The 20,802-nt window shown below is 33.6% G+C and overlaps 3 protein-coding genes across 8 annotated transcripts; 1 reads left to right on the forward strand and 2 right to left on the reverse strand.

Annotated features, from left to right (window-relative positions):
• Nucleotides 1-164: 164 nt before the first annotated feature.
• On the forward strand, nt 165-1,385 carry LOC106745980 (the record flags this gene model as incomplete). Its single annotated transcript, XM_014622063.1, has 3 exons — nt 165-378; nt 473-560; nt 733-1,385. Coding segments are annotated over 3 exons (504 nt in total), but the record flags the coding sequence as incomplete, so codon positions are not given.
• A 975-nt stretch (nt 1,386-2,360) lies between these two features.
• On the reverse strand, nt 2,361-4,021 carry LOC106745982. Its single transcript, XM_014622071.1, has 2 exons — nt 3,554-4,021; nt 2,361-2,912 (listed from the first exon to the last, which is right to left on the reverse strand). Exons 1-2 carry the CDS (start codon nt 3,704-3,706, stop codon nt 2,556-2,558), a joined length of 510 nt encoding a protein of 169 aa, XP_014477557.1. The 5' UTR covers nt 3,707-4,021; the 3' UTR covers nt 2,361-2,555.
• Nucleotides 4,022-10,823: 6,802 nt separating this feature from the next.
• LOC106745981 (rab-like protein 6) lies at nt 10,824-16,375 on the reverse strand. Of its 6 annotated transcripts, none has more exons than XM_014622064.1 (7): nt 16,249-16,375; nt 15,971-16,071; nt 15,563-15,775; nt 14,988-15,478; nt 13,676-14,487; nt 12,371-12,869; nt 10,824-12,203 (listed from the first exon to the last, which is right to left on the reverse strand). In XM_014622064.1, the coding sequence occupies exons 3-7, from the start codon at nt 15,687-15,689 to the stop codon at nt 12,003-12,005; spliced, it is 2,130 nt and encodes a 709-aa protein (XP_014477550.1). In that variant the 5' UTR covers nt 15,690-15,775; nt 15,971-16,071; nt 16,249-16,375; the 3' UTR covers nt 10,824-12,002. The 6 variants fall into 6 exon arrangements, with proteins under 6 accessions (XP_014477550.1, XP_014477551.1, XP_014477555.1 ...); XM_014622065.1 differs by having other exon boundaries at nt 15,971-16,107; XM_014622069.1 differs by having other exon boundaries at nt 10,824-11,638; nt 12,081-12,203; nt 15,971-16,375.
• Nucleotides 16,376-20,802: the final 4,427 nt, after the last annotated feature.

Consider the following 20,802-nt stretch of genomic DNA (forward strand, 5'->3'; position numbering starts at 1 on the left):
AAACGATCAATCCGACGCATGCACATTATGTTCACAATATACTTAGAAAAAGAGGAAAATACATATTTCCGCATCATAGTTCCGAGGGCTCCTCTCTCACTTGACAATATAGTAGCATTGCATATATGCTTATTATATTTGTGTTCTACAGATTTCTATAATTTTTACAGACCGAAAGCAATCTTACACAAGACCAAATTCTCCATGATTCAAGTTCACTTTCATGGTTACGTGGTGTAACTGTAGCGCAAATGGTTATTCAAACTGTATGGCGACTATCTGAAAGCATAATTATTAAATGGGAGCCGAAATATTTCAATGAAACCGTTAATAGGATATTGGAATCAATTGATACTGGCAAACTTCAGGACGCTCTGGGTATTTTTTTGTTTTTTAAAATATTTGCTGAAAAACACTAAAAAACCTCAACTAAACGACAGAGTGTTGTTCTCATTTTCTTATTTCTTTTTAGAGAAATTGAGAAGAACATTAAATATATTACTAGCTGCTGTAAAGGATCTCAACATAAAAATTGATGCAACGGAGTATACGTACACAAAGTAAGCATAATAATCATAATATTATATATTCATTTATTATTAAAATTGCCTCTTATCTTTCGAGTAAATAATATTATCATATATGTTGATAAATTTGTTAAGAAAGTTACTCAGAAACGCAATATTGCAAAGAATATAGGATTATATCAGTATATATGAAAGAATATTCTAGGACATTACATGTAAGGATATGGAATGACCTGCTTTTGGATCTGGATAGAACGCTTTTGTGTCCTGATGAAAGTTTTCGCTCTAAAACCGATTTAACAACGTTTCGAAAACTATCTCTAGTATCTACGAACAATACATTGAGTTACCTGAATAATATGATAAAGTATTATGAAGACGCTGTACAAGTTTTACAAGAAAAATAAAAAGAAATAAATAAGCCGTACTCAAATATGCTTTTGCAAAATAAGAAATCAGGAAATGACAAATTTTATAAAAATTTTGTCCATTCAATTTTATCTATTTGATACAAGATATGAGATTCTCGTTGTGATAATATATAACTAAAAAAGTTCGTGCGGTTTTTCATAATAGAAATTAAGCAACTACAAAAAAAGAGTATATATCAAGTTAGAACGCACTGATTGACTTACGTGTATCTATGCCTTATGACGCACATAAAACATTGAGCTCTGCAATTCATTGCAACGAACTCTACCGAAAACTATGAAATTTTTTGGTTACCTGATATATTTTTCGATGTATTTATCTTGCATGTTCCGAAAATTTTTAGTGGATTGAATTTATAAAATATAATGCATCGTAAGGACTAAAACAAATTCGATTGTTTAGTTTATATCTTAATTTGCTCGCATACTGCAAAAAAATAAAAATATTTTGGCACTTGCTTAGCTTTTTATCTTAATTTAAAAAATTACAAAAATGGGTCAAATGAAAATCTTAAAATTACAATAAAAATTCGAAATACCACATTAATTGCCATTGTCCTGCAAATTGGCAGTTTGTTACCAGTGACAATGCTCAATGACATGACAAGGCTCGGCCCCATATTGCCTGTGCAATAGTTATAATCATCCAAGACCTGCATTTTGAATGTCTTTCACATTCGCTATATCCACCAGATCTCTTCCCCAGTAATTACTACATCGTTGGGCACCTCAAAGAAGTTGTGTGAGGATAGATTTTCAAGTCCGATGAGGAGGTGCAACAGGTAATGCATAAATAGCTGCGCATACAACTACAAGAATTTTTTCTAGAGAAATCTATATATTTTGAAAGCGTTGGAAAACGCAATGTCTTGAACGCAATGGAGACTACATAGAAAAATGATATAGTTGTATATTACTTTTATTTATAAATTATATAAAAAGATTTTCATTTGACTCACTTTTGTATTATTGTCCACCCAAAGACAATAATAATTTGACAGATACGTATAAAAAATGCATGTATATATACCTCTCCATAAATATTAAGTATATATGCAACACACACATATATGCGCAACACGCACTCACATACGCATCTTGTTCCCTACTTTAATATAGTATAATTCTTAGCATATAACATATATGTACAGTTTGTTACAATATATAATATAGTATAATCATTATAATATTATGAATGTTAAAATAATTTAACATATCTATATTTGATTTATCACATTTCATGTTTCCTTAGAACTATCAAATTGTGTAATTTAGATTTGTAATTAAAAATTAGAACATTAAACTTGCTTTAAAATAAATATTAAAAATTATTAAATATTAAAAAATTAGCATTCAAATATAAATTTAGATGTGAACTAATTATATTAAACATAATGTTTTTATTCAAACAATATCAGTTTAATCCATCTATTTTTTTCAAATTGCGAAGCTATTCACAATTTGCATTATGCACAATATACTTAAACTGTTTTAAGGAAGGAACGAAGGAATCAACTATATTTTTAGATCTTAGATAAATTACAATGTATTAACTTACAGTCAGACTTCCATATAAATTTTATTAATTTGTTTTGATTTATCGAGTTCCTCCTATTCCATATTTTATTTCTTTTTCAAATTGTGATGCATCGAGTGTCCCTTCTATAGCTTCACAATTTGGATTAAAGACAGAATATGCACTGAGTTCACCTTGTTGCTTTGGCTCAGATTTAGTATTCAACCAAATAAATATTAAAGTTGACAATATAAAATAAACAGCACCAAACTCATATTCTATTGCGATAATATACAATATGATCCACAATATGAAGTATAATATATAAGTTATTCTAGTTATAACTATATTTTCTGACTTTTGTGTATTATTTTCCATCCAAATATCCAAATCATCTTCTATATCCTGTATATCTTGTGGCTCTTTGGATAACTGAACCTTGTAACAAAAAAGCCAAATTTTTTTCATACACAGTATTCGTTCCTCCTTTCTATATTAATTACACATTTTTTCCTCTTTTTGTTATATTACTGCAATATATAAATATAAATATATACATTGCAGTAATATAACAAAATATATGCATAAAAACCACATACACAAGTAACAAAATTTTGAGAAAGTCTAAAAATGCATGAAGTATTATTTTAATAAAATTCTCAGTATACTTTTTAAACCCTATTAAAACTCATGTTTTCTTTCTCTCTTTCTCTCTTCCTCAATATTGGTTATAAGTCACTCAATAGAGTATATGGTCCTAATAGCATTCAAGGATAATAAGATATAGATATAAATATATTAATATCCTTTAGAGATGGTCCAGAAATTAGTGAGAATAATGAATATAACGAGAAAAGATAGGGTTCCAAATTTGCGTTTTGCCAAGGCAACAAGGCAGGACTCATATGTGGTCTGTTCTTTATAGCTGCATTGCTAATCTGGTGCAATAAGTTGATGTGAGAAAATGTATACTTGTCTCACTTCAACTTATTACACTAGTTTAGCAGTGCAGCTGTAAATAACAGACCAATTATCTCTACGAAGGTGAGTTATTTAGAGAGTAATCGATATAACCTCACCTCCTTTTTCTCTGCCGATTCTTCAACCGATTTCTCTGTTTCAGTATTGCGATTCCACGGAAACACATTTCCGATAGCAGCTTTAAGAGATTCTGTTATCTCCTCCTTATATTTCTTGCGCCTGTACTCTTTTAATTTCTCTTCGACCGTCATAATCAATCACGATATGCGCAACAAGTACACGCGCGAAACAGATGAAAGTAGCGTATTCACTCATTCACTTATTTTTGATTATGGGCCGTTGAATTACAAGCCTCTTACACCATTTGCAGGTTAAAATATCCGATACAAAGATAAAAGCCAAAATAAAGCTGCCTAGGCAGCGAAGATAAAAAAAAATAAGTGTGTTCAAAATGAACGAAGGCCTCGTAAGCGTGCTCATGACCACCAGAACATATTCACACTCATCTACGCATAGAGATATAAGAATAGAGGGAACAATGGATATATGCTACCCGTAAGTGGAAATGATAGAGGTCAAGAGAGAGATGGATGCCGAGTGTCCTATCTGTCTCTTTCTAGTCGAGCGCTGTGATTGGTTGTTACAATGAGCCACCAAGCGACCACGCGACGTCAGGAGGGGAGAAAGCAGACTAAAATTTCGTTTTGTAAATATGCGTGCACATGCGTGTAAAATTAAAATTCGTTAAATATTCGAACGTTAACAAAATAATAATTTGACGCGATTTGTTTAAAAATGAGGCATTGTTTGAAATGCAAGGCGGAGTCTTATCCTGGATGTAACCGCAGTTTTCACTCGTAAGAAAGTACAAATACGTAACCTCAAATAATTATAAGTTATTTTTTCCTACATTTAAAAAAATATGTAAATGTTGTAGGCTACCGAAGGATGTAGATATAAGGCGTAAATGGTTGAATATACTTCAACTACTTTTGTATTTTGAAGTGAAAACAGCATATATTTGCAGTGATCATTTTAGCAATGACAGTTTCTTTGAGTTGGATGGAGAAAAATGTATAGCTATATCGTCGTTGGCGCGGCAGCCAATCCCAGCGCGTGACTAGAAAGAGACAGATAGGACACTCGGCATCCATTTCTCTCTTTGCCTCTATGACTTCCACTTACAGGCTTGTTTCCCTCTATTCTTATATCTCTATGGAAAACACAAACAATCAGTAAAGCCTGTTCTACAATATGCTGTATGTCGTTATTGGATGCCGGAACACAGTCCATAATCTAATGAGAACTCGTTCTCGAAAAATAAATGATCTCATTGGACTTTCGACTTTCTTCTGATATCCGACTTTAACGTATAGTGTATTATAGAATAAGTCTTAAAGCACGTATAAGACTATGGATTAGGGATTGGAATGAAGTCACAGCAGATGTACTGGGATTGTAAATCATTATCACATTATGCAACCGGAGGTACAGCCGCGGAAGGGAGCGCGGCTGACCGCGAGGAAGAAAGAAGGACCAGGAACCAGGACTGAGAACTGAGGGAAGGACCAGGAACCAGGACTGGGAACTGAGGCGCAATCAAGAGTTTTATTTTCATAATTTTACGCATACAACAGTTTATTTTTTATTTTAAGTTTAAAACAGTTTTATTTTTTATTTTTATAATTTACAACAGTTTATTTTGTATATTATGGTTACAATAGTTTTATTTTTTATATTACGAGTTTATCTTTATGTAGTTTTATAGTCCATTAAAATGTCTAACCATAAGACGTGCTTGCGAAGCCGCAGGAAGAAGGAGGAAAAGAGAAAGAAGAGTTATTTTTTTGTTTAATACCGTCAATAAAATTAATAAACTCAGTATATGAAAAGCGAAAGTCATTTTTCAAATAGAAACCGGAATCAGATAAAAGAAAAGGGGATTTCCGGTTAGCAACATCACGGACCCCAGTCGACATAAAAGTAAGGTTAGGCCATCTCAGCGGCTGGATCTAGTCGGTTATAAAGTAAGGTTAGGAGAATTAGGTTAATTTAACCGACTGGCGCCAGCCGAACCGAAAGTAAGAAATGCGTGTGCGCAAGACCCACGTAGGTTGAAGGCAATTGGCCAGAATCAACAACGAGCAAGAACATTGGAAGAGACCGGCGAAGGCTGGGCGTGCGCCTGCGCGAACTACTGAGGGGCGAAAGCGATTGGTCGAGGCCAACGACGAATGAGGTAATATCGCGGAAAGAGATCACGTTCAAAATCATAGAAGAAGCAAGTGCGACTGTTCTGAGCGGACGCTGGAGGAGACAAGACGTAAAGTGGAGAAGTCGGGAACGGCGTTGTGGAACAAGACGACGGGATCCCCAGGAGACGGCTGCCGAGAGACCTCGCCTGGAAGGACAGCCAGGCCTGGTGCCAACCCGCGAGCGGAGGCCTAGAAGATGTGGGGAAACGACCGGTCGCCTTGGCGACGGTAAGTGGTCCAAAGATTCGCCACAGTTTGCTCCCTTAAATTTTCCCGTTTCATCGAGACCTCTCGTCAAAAAATTAAGACGTCGTGCGCGTGAATTAACGCTGATCGCGACGAGAGTGCCCGGAATCGGAAAATTCCGCCCGGAAGGAAAAGACGTCGTCGGCAGGATCAAAGGACAGCTCGACGCGCTAACCGACGCGAACTGCGTCATCTTATTGTGCGCGTTCGATCGCGTCGAGACGTATTTGCGGGAAGAGCCCTACGTTGTAATAGGGTTTCATAGAAAAACTGCGAACGACGCCGCATTGCGTCACCCTCTTGATCGGCGTACTTGTTCGCGAAACATTTTAATCTCGTACCTCTGAGGGGATGTAGTACTAAACGATTAGATTATCTATATATTATTTTTTTTTATTTCCTTATCGGTTACTCGCGTCATTTTATATCGATTATGTACATATATATAGTTTAGTCCGTAGTTTTCTAAGTTCCTCATTATATCACCGTATTCTATTTCCGTTTATAGTACCGTTTATTTTCTTATTTCATCTTAATAAAATTTATGGAATTTATAATTCGTATTTTTTGTCAATCACGTTATCACTTGCTTTATTCGAGAATTTTCATTTGAATAGAGTTTCTTTTAAATTAGTTCGAAGGATACGTGTTTCATTTGTCGAGCTCTCCTACCATCATCTTAGTGTCCGAAGTAAGTATTCTGCGGCACGAGCATCTCTTCGGAAACGACAGTACCGATGGGAATTGAATCCCTTCGCGCACTTACGAATACGAGGGTTGCTACTTATATTTCTGGCCTAATAATGAAAAAACAAATATTTATGATCGAAATTGGTTTTATTGTTTTTCAAAAAATTCTCCATGATGATCAATACACTTTTGCATGCGTTTGAAGCAATTTTCGAAGCACTTTTTCCATTCCGATTGAGGTAACTGCAAAACATGCGTTTTGAATGTATCAACCGCTTCTTCGGGTGTCGAAAATTGTTGACCACGTAATTTATTTTTGATGTGCGGAAACAAAAAAAATCATTGGGTGCCAAATCAAGGCTGTACGGCAGATGATCAATTCGAGGCTGTACGGTGGCCATCAATTCGATGTTTTGGCCGGTCAAAAATTCCTTTTTTGACCCGATGTGTGAGGGCTCGCATTGTCATAATGAAGAATGATTCGCTTCTTCTTCTGCTTTTCTCGAATTTCTCCGATGACTTCTGGCAAACAAATGGTCGTGTACCATTCTGAATTGACCGTCCTACGGTGCTCTAATGCCACTGTCGCCACGTGACCGGTAATGCCGAAGAAACAGGCAACCATTTGCTTCGATGTGCTTCTTCCGCGTACAACTTTTGTTGGACTTGACTCGTCTTGGAAGACCTATACAGTCGATTGCTGTTTTTTTTCGGGCTCATATGCATAGATCCATGATTCATCACCTGTGTAGATGTTATACACAGCTTTTGATGCACCTTGAATGTATTTTTTCAATATTTCCATGCACCAATCAACACGAGTCTTCTTTTGAGCGTTTGTTAGATTATGCGGGATCCAACGCGAACAAATTTTTTTACGGACAAATGTTCATGCAATATCTTATTGATGCTTGTCATACTAATGCCCAAAGATGCCTCAATCTCACGGTATGTCACATGACGATCTTGCTTTATCAGTTCACGCACAGCATCGATATTTTCTGTCACAACAACCGATTTTGGACGACCTTCACGGAATTCGTCCTGGAGCGAACGTCGGCCACAATTGAATTCGTTATACCAGTTTTTTTACAGTGTTATAGGATGGTGCTTTCTCGTTGTATAAAGAATTAAGTTCATCGATGCACTTTTTTCTTGATAATCCACGTCGAAAGTTATGAAAAATAATCGCATGAAAATGTTCACGAGTTAATTCCATTTTTTGCCCGATATGAATTTTTCAATTCACTGTAAACAACACAAACCGCGCTCAAATGACAATGTGTTCTTATGTTCTTATGTTCAACAATGTCAAGTTTCCAATGACAACGTCAGATGGCGCCTGGCAACACTTACTGCTGCCAAGGCCAGAAATATAAATAGCTACCTACATGTTAACGGCAAATCTGGAGAGACTTGGCTGGTTCAGCTTTCTAGGCCAAGAGTTTGGGCGGTCTCGAAAAACGGCCTGACGACCATGTATTGGCAGCGGGTCCGAGAAAAATCAATCTCTAGGTGATCTGTGCGATGAGGACGGTTTAACATTGACTTAATCTACTTGTTTAGTGACACTCGGTCACAATTATAGATTGAAATTGAAGGATAAATTTGGATATCAGATCGGAATATAGAGCTCACCAATCAACATTTTGCAAGCTATGATTGGAAATACAGGTTGGAATTTAGATTTCGTTCAATTTTCTTGATATTTTCATAATATGTGCCAATAGTTGCCAAGTATGTTAATAGATTTAATATGGAGTGTAATATAATACTATGCACAAATGTCACTAAGAATAGGAAAATTCTATACATATGGCAAAACTTATTGATAAATGACACATGCAAGAAAGATCGTATATTTCTATCCATGCGAAAAATTTATTGATAACTTGACCGTGTTACAGTGAAACTAATTAGAAACGTGATTATTTTTAATAGTATATATTTCTTACCTTCTATATCTATTTGGACACATACGTTGTTCTTTCTACGTTTCTTTTCCTTTTTTTTGCTAATGTTAATAATAAAAGAAGAATATTAATATTTCTTCGTTTAATGATATTTCGATTCGTTTTTTTCTTTAATATATCACTTTTATGTTTGTGAATTCAAGGTAACTCAATCGCAATCCAAATCGCAATCATAATGTGATTGAACAATCTTCAATTCCCAGTCCACAATCTCAATTCCTAATCCATAATTTGGTACGGACTTTAAGGCTTCAGAATAGTCGCTATAACTGTCCTTATATAGTACATTTTATCTGAAGGACTTTCTACAAATATCATTTTGAGATATCGCTATAATCATAGGATATCCTAAAATAGTCTCAGACATTCGTTGGATATCCAGTAGATATATAAGTGTTTACCTATGTGATATCCTATGGATATCTTGAGCAACATTCAAAAGATATCCGATGAAGCTCAAGAAATATTGTAAGATATATTATTATATATTCAGGTAGCATATAAACATATGTCATATGTCGGTCATATTTTAATTACTGCATATTTGTACTAACATATTTAATATTCTAATAATAATATTCCCCAGTGAAAAATGACTTGTCGAATCGACGTTAAATCAACGTCGATTCGATATCATTTCGATTGTTTTGAAACCGATTTAACATCAATTCGATGTACATTTTTCGCTGGGTCAAAGTAATGTCAAAATTACATTATTATTGATGACACGATATCATAAAATAAATTACAATTAAAGCAAAGAGATATATCAAGATATTATGAGATTTCAATAGGATATTGTGAAATATTCTATTGGAATATCCTGAACATTAGAACATTAGGATATCTATGAGATCGTATTTGTAAATTTGCGACAATTGGGATATTTTCGGGGTAAAGTGTGTTGTGTGAGTCTTTATTCTTGTTTAATAGTGTCAGAAGCGAGAAAATGCATGCCAAGATGTTTTGCGTTATACATTCAAATTAAAAGATATATCCATAAAATGACAATTATAATTCAACACACTTGTAACATTGGATGAACACTTTGCTTTTACTCGAATAATCAATAGTCAATACAACATAAATAGTCGCAAAATTAATTTGACATGGAACCTTTTTCTAACGTCTTTTCTCATGATTTTATCAATGTTAATTTTTCGACTACTTATTGATTGTTTGAATAAAAGAAAAGTGTTCGTCCAATTTTACAAGTTTACTGAATCGATTACAAATGTCATTTTGTGGGTAGATCTTTTTATTTGAAAATACAACGCAAAAAATTGTGGCATATGTTTTCTCGCTTCTGATGTTATTAAACAAGAACAGTCTCAGCAATTACTCGGGAACCTTAAAACATGATTGTGGATAAGAGGTTAAGTTCATCTTCGTAGCCAATGAAATGAGCCATACAGCATCTGAAGATAAATTTACAATAGTTTTACATATAGAGTAAGCCAAAAATCTGGATATAGTCGGATATCTCGCGACCAGAGCAATCCTGAAAAAAAATATTTTAAATAAAAGTTATAGAGTTTAAAAATCTACTTATTAATCTCATCAGCCTAATCCTGAGCGTCAAAGTCAAATGAAGCTCAACTCCAGCTTCTTAAATGGAATCATATAGGCCCGTATTCTAAACGTGCTTATGATGTTAGAGCATTAGTATGACAAAAAATGTGAGCATCTTCAATATCACTATTCTAAAAGTGGTGATAACAGTGTTCTGTTAGAAAAAAATCGATAATCACGCGTGTTTGTAATAAAATTGCTATTTAGAACTACTAATAAACCGACCTTTTAGCGCGCTAACATCTTTGTAAGCGTATTCAAAATCCAGGTTATAATATTTTTAACACAAATCGATCTCTCTATTCATCTTGCGTATAGAAGTACTAGGGTAAGATCATTAAAAAGTGAACACCTTTCGATATTTTGCTTTTTACTCTGATATTTTCAGTACAAAATATGAAATATCTCACAAAGTACGGGACTATATGATTTCATCTTTCAACAACATTACTTTAACATTTTTATATATAAAATGAAAGATAGAATCGATCGCTGTGACCAAAACAGAAAAATCTTTAAAAAAATCAATGCATTTTGCAAATGTATCGATGCAGCAATGTGCAATGATTAATATCAGTAAATGATTTCTTTTATATTCTATTATGTAAAAAAGTGTTAAGGTGATGTTATCGAAAAAAAGGATGAAAAGTAAAATATCTCGAAAAGTATTCACCTTTCGATGATTATTTTAATACTTTTATATACAGATTGAACAGAAGAATCAACCTGTTGAAAAAACTATATGATTCCATTCAAAACATTGAAGTTGATTTTCATTTGACCTTGACGCCTCAACCCAAGATTAAACTGATAAGATCAAAATGATCTTCCTAAACCCTACAACTTTCATCTAAAACATTCTTTTCAAAGTTGCATCGTTTACGAAATGTTCGACTGTATTCAGACTTTTGCTCATCCTGTATAAGATTCAATTATGAATACCGGTCTATGACTTCTTTTCTCTTTTGTTTCGCTCGTTTCTTTTCATAGCACCCAGTATCCCAATATAGTATAAAGTTCAGTGGTCCAACTAAATAGAATAAACAAGATTCATATAAACGATATCAACGATAAATGTATATGAATATACGTAGCTAAATTTTACACAATTATCTGAGCAAGTAATAATTAAAGTATAATAAATAATTTCGACATTAAAATTCCACGTAATTATTACATTACATACGTATGTACATATCATACTATAAAAATTATATTTATGTTTGATATTAATTCATATAATGAACATTTTCGCAAGTTTTTCAAATATATATTAAAAACCATAAAAAATTCAATAGATCAGAAATATAATATGAATAATTTTGATTATTAACTTAGTATCTTCCGTAAAATCTTTGCAATCTTGGCAATCATGACAGACTGAAACAGGATCCATGAGTGTTACGATCTCCAGAAAGGGATTTATCAGGCCACACTTATGCATCTACTACAAACGAAATATTCTTTTGTATAAGCTGATAGCGCAATCTGTAACATATCTTTATGTTTTCGCAAAATTCTCTTTCACCACCAAGAATTTCGTTTTTTCACAAAAAGAAAAAAGAACGTAACATGTATTAACATCAAGAGAAGTTTTGTAAGTTTCGAAAAATGCACAATTCTTAACATGTTGACTGTTAAAAAATATTTGCCAATAACCCCACAGTACTGCGACTAATAGTCAAAAATCCAGCGCTGGTTCATACAACTTGGTACAGCACAGTGCAAAATTTATGCACCCACTTACACAACCCAGTGAAACAGTCAACACGTTAAAAAATATCAACGACTTTTATGATCCTTCTGGAATGCTATATCGCTTCATAGGCAACATCAACACCGATTCTTGTTACCGAGCCGTTCAAAAATTCCTCGAGTTCATCTCGTACTTTGTTCTCATCTTTCAAACGATGTATCGAACGTTTTTTCTTTTTTTCCGTTTTCTCCGATTTTTCCTTGTCTTTCTCCTTGTCTTTTGATTTTTTCTTTTTCCTCTTTTCCTTCTCGTCTCCCTAGAATTGGTGTGATAAAATAATAATACATTTCATGATAAAAAAGAAAATATTAAAGGAAAATAAATATAAAATTAGAATGTATCCCCCCCCCTCCCCCTTCTCATCTGTTCTCTATGGAATCATATATCAAGTTACTGTAATTACTCCATATAAAGAATAATTACTTTATCTCTGTGCTTCTTTCTCTCCTTCATCACTGGACTACTGCCATTTGAGCTTACGTGGCGCATGTTGGTATCATCAAGTAACTCCAAGTGAACGTTAGAACTTGTCACGCTGACATCTAGACTTTTATCACTAAGTTCCAACCTGTCTTTTCTCGTACTAGTACTGCTCACGTCCTCTCCTCCTTCGGGACTTTGTCGCCATTTAGAATCACGTCGCAACCAACTGTCAAAAGCGTCCGAGTTTGTATCCGGTTGTTCATTCGGTTCATAGTCAGGGATATGCAGTTCTTGTTCTATTGAGGAGACTGAGTCACGTTTGCCGCTCGGTCGTAATTTCTCGTTGCTTTTCTCTGGACCTGATAGTGTTTCCAGTTTATACTTTTGTTTAAACAGTGGATTTTCCGCTAGTTTTAGTTGAACAGGTGATGCTATCTCCTCAATAGAGGATAAGTCGTCTTCGTAACCGGCTACTAAAGGGTTTCCAGTTTCCGTGTCACTAAACAGGACGTTTTTTGTTTAATTATAATAAAAAATACATAGTAAAACCTGTAAAAGCTTATATACATGGTTATTATAGTACAATAAATTGAGAATTCTATAAAAATTAAAAATTCAGGGAACATATATTTCCAATTTTCAAAATTAAATCAATCGTTATTTGTATTGTTATTTGTTTTTAATTCTCTTTACTATATTTTTAAACGTGTGTGTGAGTGAGCTGTATTACCTAGAAGTTAATTATAAATTTTGAAAGAGAATGAACAATCTCTTAATGCTTTTGAAGCAAATTGCAAAAGAACTTTTATAGATATTATTTTAGAAAATGCTCTTTCTTTAATATTATGTTATATTATTATGAAAATATTTTAAAACATTTAATAATAATTTAACTTGTTGCGCTCTTCTTGGCATTTTCGTTTTGTTGATTAGAAATAAAATATTATTTTCTTAATAAATCAACAGGTTATATAAGTTATATTTCGTGCGACTATTTTCAAGTTAATAAATTTTTGAAAAAGTCTATGTGTAATAAACAAAAAATGGATATATAAAATAACATAATAAATATGAATGATAAAGTGATAGAATAATAAACAGGACAAACTTAGATAATTGAAATAATGATAAAAAATAACATAATATAACGGTAATAATATATATAATAATAAGTGTATTGTATGTGTGTGTGTATGTGTGTGTGTGTGTGTGTGTAATGAGATAATAACAATGAAATAAATGGTAAACATGAGATGTACTTTGTAGGAACAATTAGGGTGTAAATCATATCTCGTGCATAATTACCTCTCTGAATCAACTTCTTCTTGTTGCATTTGTTGCATCTTTAGCGGCGAAACTTGGCTATTATCTTCTAAAAATGATCTGTCTAACATTCCGTCATCTGGCACAAAGTCCTCCACGCTAGTCAACGGCACACTCAAGGTAAGATTCTTGATATGTGACAATTTATCAGTCTCATCCTCTTTCTTGTGGCCAAAAATCTTTGACATGAGTGACTGCGGCCGACTAATCGAGTCTCTTCTTTCGCCATTGTCGTTTACAGACTCTGTCGATTTAGCTGTTCCCATTTTCGAAACAATATTTTGTGCAACAGAAGACGATATTATGATATGTGCAGACTTCACAGCATTAGATGAATTATCTAATGTACTTGTCGTCAAGTTCTCCTTCTTCGGTAAACTCAACTTGAGCTCTAAACTTTTCATTGGTATAGGATTTCCACCGCCGATCGGACCTGGCATTGAGGCCGATCTTCTGACCTCTCCAGTAACATTTATGCTACTTCCTGTCAGTGGTGTAAGATGATGGCTATTTGTGGACGACGAAATGACATTTGAAACTAGATTACTAGCAGATACCGAATCTGCGAGAGCCCTCCGTCGATTTACAAGATTGTCCAGAAACTTGTTGTAATCCGCATCATCGCTATCCTGAAAGAGATCGAGTTCCTGGATGGTCAGCCGCGTTTCTTCTTCATTAGTATCGAGTTGTTTCAGCAATGTTTCGCGCTGCAGTTGCAGGAATGGTAGATTGAAAAACTTGTGCAGCAACTTGAGACCAAAGCCGTTTCGCATCGATGACTCCGCATATCTCACCTACAAACAACTATACTTTAATTCATCTACAATAAACAAAACTTAATTTTAATTAAAAATTTTAATTTTAATTTGAGAAATTAAACTTACAATAATTTAATTATTAATGTCAATATTAATCGCGATATAAATTGCACTGAAAATCTTTAATTATATTCTGTAATTACACCGATGTTTCTGTAGTTTTCTAAATTTTTCTAAATAAATTTAAAATATTAAACGGCGTTATATTTTTAACACATTTTATATACACATTTTATATATTTAATATACTTAAATTATAATTATATTGTGGCATATATGAGATTATTCAATTCCGAAAATTAATAAGTTACAACAAGTAACGTAAATTCAAATTTTTGTCAAAAATACATTGATTCTGAATATATAAAACCACAATTAAAGATATCCACTAGATATAGAAAATTCCTCCTCTCTAATAATAACAGTATTTAGCATTTTAACATAACAACAGAATTATGTCAATAATTTAAAATTACCTGTGCAGTTCTCTCATGCAACGAATCTATAAAGTATGTCACGTGGTCTGCAGTGACAGTTCTGTGATGAGACATGTCACAATGATTACCAAGAACAATAACAGGTATATGGCTTGGTATTTTCGGCAGTTCTCTTTGAACGTAGTCAAATGTCCAGCTCTTAGTGATGTCCATAACAATGATGACGCCATTAGTACCCTTGTAAACATCCAGGAACTCAGCATCTAGTGCAGGCTCTTCGATAACATTAGTCTCTGCAGTTGGAATATTATCCATTTTCAGGCCCTCTAAGCGCCTGCGACGTTTGCCACGATCTACGACATCCCATACCTCGACCTTGACCACATCGTCTGTGGCTTTATAATTCCACTGTATACTAGCTACTTGTATCTCTTCTGTGGGTATATATTCTTCGATAAACTTTTGCCCCTGCAGTCTATGAAATAAACATGTTTTTCCTACATTCCTGTCCCCTTTTACTATTATTTTCACTAAAAATAGTATATAAAGCATAAATTATAACATATTTACCAATAAATATATATTATTCTATAACAATAAGCATTTGTACTTACTGTTGTATTGAACACCCTTAGCAAATTTTCTTTGTAGATTTGTTGGCATAGACTGATGGGCTGGTCTAGGAGACACATTACCAATACCTTCAGACTTGCCAGCTAATCTTTTAATAGCAGAAAACATTGTATAGCCTTTCTTCAGAAAAGCATTTGCTCAAAAAGGTAGTTCTATAGTTTTAGTGCTCACAGAGGAGCTTGCATGATAAATATCTGTAGATATAAATATTGGTATACAAAGTACAAAATAGTTCAAATGTCGTACATATTTACACATTTATTAATATATATATATATATGTATATATATATATACACATGTTTTTACTATATACACAAGATATAAAACTCTATTATATACTCATATAGAAAACAAAGCATATAAGAGCAGGTTACACTTAACACTTACAATGATGCGTCATTCTATTTTTATTCAATATCCAGCAAGAAACAAAGGTAGAATGACGCTCGCGTCGTTGCGAACGTTAAATGGAATCCGTCCTAAATAATCTTAAAAAAATTCTTGTCGGAATTTCACATCATAATCTTGAATTAATTTTTTTTATTACATTAAAAAACTGTGACAAATCTTGCAACATGGAAACTTGCAATATTATTTCAAAAATATGACGAATTCGTGTGAATTTAACAATTATAGAATATTGTCCAAAATAAAATTATAATTACCACATGTTATTCAAATTATCGTGAATTCAAGCGAATCTTTTACCATCAAATGCCACCAGACACGACAGATTACATGAAGCTGTCACATAGCAGCTGTTTTCCTCTTCAATACTATAAAGTTGGTAACCGAATACCAACAATGAAAATTCAATACTAGGTCTGTTCGTTTTCGCTGCACTGCTGAACTAGTGCAATAAGTTGAAGCGAGACAAGTATGTTTTCTCACCTCAACTTATTGCACTAGTTCAGCGGTACAGCGAAGACGAACAGACCTACTGAACGCGTTCGGCAGAACGTTTGCAACTGTTGGAAGTTTCCTATGCTGACATTGGATTATTCCTATATATTTAAAAGAATAATCCAACCTCATATCAGTAAACTTCTAACAGTTGCAAATTAAAACTATCTCTTTATGCGACATAACTTGTGTAAGCGTAATTTGCGTCAGCCAATCAAATCGTCTCAATTACCCAATTATCAATTACCATGGCGGACTTGATTGGCTGACGCAAGTTAAGCTTACACAAATTACGTAGCATGTGAAAGCACCCTAAAGGGCATTCCACAATGGATGTGTTCGGGCAGATATTATTAGCGCTATAAACGCAAACACTACTAATGCTATTCGTGAGACTAATAGCGTGAAAGCGATAGCAAGCTCCACGTACGGCACTAGCATAACGTTAGCATTTGATCTGTTTTTTTTTTATGCACTGATGAACTGTATAAAGAACAAACCAAGGGTTTGTTCGTGTTGCTTATACTTATTACACTCAATTTCTAATGGGTTCTTAACGATCGTAAATAGTGTAGAGGTCAATTTAATTCTTTGTATCGAACAACTTGAACGCAAAAGTATGTATTTGTCATGTTTCAACGTGGCATAAGAAAACATAAATAATATAAAAGAAATGAAATTTTCAGATTCTTCAAGTTTATATATATATATATATACGAGGTGTGTTCAGAAAATAACGGGAATTTTCGTTTTTTGAAAAAAATATTTATTTATTCGTCTACATTAATGTTGTCGCCTTCAAAATAGTCCCCATTAGATATTATGCACTTGTGCCAGCGCTTCTTCCAATCCTCGAAACACTTCTCAAACTCGATCTTTGGGATAGCCCTTAGCTCTTTCAGCGATGCGCTTTTAATGTCATCTATGCTTGTAAAACGACGGCCCTTTAAGGTTCTCTTTATTTTTGGAAATAGGAAAATGTCACACGGAGCCATGTCTGGTGAATATGGAGGCTGGGGCATCGTTACAGTATTGTTTTTGGCCAAAAATTCACGAACAAGCAATGAAGTGTTGTTGTGAAATTTTGCTGCCATCCGTCTCATACCCAAAACATTCGAAAAAATTTCATGGCATGAGCCAATCGATATGCCAACATCATCAGCGACTTCTCTGATTGTGACTCGGCGATCGTTCATAACCATTTCTTTCACTTTTTCCACGTTTTCATCGGTTGTTGATGTGCTGGGGCGTCCGGGGCGTTCGTCATCTTCAACGTCTTCACGGCCATCTTGGAAACGCTTATACCACTCGTAAACTCTTGTTTTACTCATAGCAGACTCACCATAGGCCTTTGTTAACATTTCACACACTTTGTTACACTTTATTTCATTTTTTACGCAAAATTTGATACAAATTCTTTGATCCATTTCTTTTAACAAACGAAAATCGCCGAGCTCATAAAAACACGTCTGACCTTAGCGACTGCCACAGACAAAGTAAACAATGATACAGCTGAAAATTTTATCATACTTCAGGGGCATGTATACCAACATAATAAAAAAAAATGTTGACGATCGGACTCTCCAAACTCGCGAAATATAAAAATTCCAGTTATTTTATGAACACACCTCGTATATATATATATATATATATATATATATATCTGCATCATTCTATTTTTATTCAACATCTAGCGAGAAACGAAGCTCGCGTCGTTGCGAACGTTAAATGGAATCCGTCCTAAATAATCTTAAAAAAATTCTTGTCAGAATTTCACATCTTAATCTTGAATATATTTTTTTTAATAAACAAATTTTTTGAAATAAACGGTTAAGCTAAAATATATATATATATATATATTTGTAGTTTAGTTTATTAGTTTATTAAAAAAAATATATTCAAGATTAAGATATGAAATTCTGACAAGAATTTTTTTGTAAATTTCTTGAACTAATTATTTGAAGTAAATGGTTATGCTAAAAAAAAATCAGATAAAAAATAAATTTCATCATAAGGAGTTTTTAATATCCTTCCATCTAAGAAACAAAATAAAAAGAATATAATTGTTTGATATCCAGATAGTTAGATATGCAAAAGTAGATTTTGTGCAGCGTCTTTTACAGACTTTATAAATATCTTGCTGGTAAAGATACAACAGGATCTGATAACTAACGACAGAATTCAAGCAGAATTCGTCATTTCAATATATTAAAAACTAAAATGCACACATTGAACATACTGCAAATTCTGCTCGTTTCCTGTCACTAATCTGCTATCAGATTCTGTCAGCAGACTGTATTGATAGAACAATAGCAGATTACGAATACAGATTACACAGGCCAACAAAATTTTATTTATTTTTGGAAACTAAAACTCTAATATACTTTTCCGAAGGTTTTTGGCGCGCTGAATCTGAATCTGGGCTTAAAATTTCTCTATCACGTCAAGTTTTCGAGATATCCTAACCTAAAAATACAAAAGACACCGTTTTTGCCGAATTTCGAGGTTATGTAGTACCGCGAATTTTTTTCCCTGCAAAAATGCACTTAGGGATCTTAAAGTGTCAGTTTTGCTCTTTCAAATGCCGTTGAGTTTGCTCAAATATCTTTCTTTTTGCTGATATATTGCATTTCAAAGTTGACGTGTTTCGTGAATTTGCCTAATATTTGAAAACCTTTTAAGTTAACATAGACGCGATACAGTCGATTAATTTTTTTATGAAGAAACACAAATTGTTTAAAAATCAATAAAAACGTAATCTATACCAAATACAGTAAATCTGGGCTAATACACTGACATTATAATTATTAAATATATTAATAATTATTCGGCCAAATTGGTCGAATTGGACTACGAACTGCTGCCCCTTCCACCGTATTCTCCAGATTTGGCCCCGTGCGACTTTTTTGTTTCCAAACTTGAAAAAGTCACTCGCCGGGCAGAAATTTGAGTCGAATGAGGAGGTCATCGCCGCCACGGAGGCCTTTGCAGACTTCGAGAAAACGTATTTTTCAGATGGGTTGAAAAAGTTAGAGCATCGCTGGGTCAAGTGTATCGAGCTAAAAGGAGGAGACTATGTTGAGAAATAAATTGCCACTTTTCCAAAATTTTCGTTTTTCTTTTGTAGGCTAAGTACTTATCGGACCGCCCTCGTAATTTAACCCTTTGCATTCAAGGGCTCCGGAGCGGAGCCATTTAAAATTTGTCTTCAAACTCGAGGGCTCCGCTATGCAGACAATGCAAATAACTATCAGTTTATAACATAAGGACAAAGACAAATCGTAAAAACTATTGTGTATAGGATATTCTGCTTTTGCTATTTGCATTTGAGTTTAAAGAGTTGAAGAGAGAGAAGACAAATTTTAAATGGCTCCGTTCCGGAGCCCTCGAGTGCAAAGGGTTAATGAAAAATGTCATAATTTATACTATTATACTATTTTATTCACATGATAAAATTATAATTTATACTATTATACCATTAATTTACAAAACAAAAATAATCAAAGAAGGTTTCAAAAAAGTTTTCATTATAATAAATAAAAAAGGTTATATCTACATGCAGCGTGCGCAAACTTCTGTTCGCGTTGCTTGCACATTTGACATTTTTGCATCTAATGTCCGTTGCACACCAAATACGATGAGCGATATCCAATGACAACTCTTCCTTTTAAAGAGAGGTCAATGTGAAACAGGCATTAAGTGTAAAAGTGTCTAAAGTGCAAACAACACAAACAGCCTCAGATCTCGTATCTTACACTAATTTTACACTCATTATTCTTTTTACATACCTCAAGGCCAAATGTAAAAAGTGTTGCCATAAGTACAGTTACACTCGTCAAACGAACAGAGGTTCTTGCTATACTTTTGGCAAAACGAATGAGTTAGTGTATATTTAGTGTAAAAGTGTAAACAAAACGAATAAACTTCAAATGACTGCATTTAGAAAACACAGAGATTAATGAGCAGTCAATAATTATTGGTTTTTTTTTGCTAGATCTTTAAAGTTGGAGCGATTATGTTGACGAATTACTTAACCGTTATATAATTTTCCGATCTGCGTAATTTTCATTATACCATTTTTATAAAGTCTTTTATGGAAACAATATCATTTAAAAACTTATCTAGATAAGTAGCATCATTTACCTTATCTTTCATCTAGATAAATTAAAAGCAAAATCATCATCGGAAATAAAATTTTCAAATTTTTATCTCACCTTCATTTAGATGAATCTGAAATCATCTAAGGCAAACATTGGTTATGACATACAATGTTGTGCAGTTCTGGGTGTTCACGGAGCTTGTAAACATTAACGCTA

The sequence above is a fragment of the Dinoponera quadriceps genome, unplaced genomic scaffold, assembly GCF_001313825.1.
Source record: "Dinoponera quadriceps isolate SergipeBrazil2010 unplaced genomic scaffold, ASM131382v1 scaffold1896, whole genome shotgun sequence".
NCBI lineage: Eukaryota > Metazoa > Arthropoda > Insecta > Hymenoptera > Formicidae > Dinoponera > Dinoponera quadriceps.

Excerpts from the sequence above, each read along its gene's own strand:
- LOC106745982 (XM_014622071.1), bottom strand. The coding sequence starts at position 3,706 with ATGACGGTCGAAGAGAAATTAAAAGAGTACAGGCGCAAGAAATATAAG. Across the intron at positions 2,913-3,553 it reads AATCGGCAGAGAAAAAGGAG|GTTCAGTTATCCAAAGAGCC; the intron begins GTGAGGTTATAT and ends TTTTGTTACAAG.
- LOC106745981 (XM_014622067.1), bottom strand. The coding sequence starts at position 15,689 with ATGTTTTCTGCTATTAAAAGATTAGCTGGCAAGTCTGAAGGTATTGGT. Across the intron at positions 15,479-15,562 it reads TAAGGGTGTTCAATACAACA|TGAAAATAATAGTAAAAGGG; the intron begins GTAAGTACAAAT and ends TACTATTTTTAG. Across the intron at positions 12,204-12,370 it reads GAAAGAAGCACAGAGATAAA|GGAGACGAGAAGGAAAAGAG; the intron begins GTAATTATTCTT and ends CACCAATTCTAG.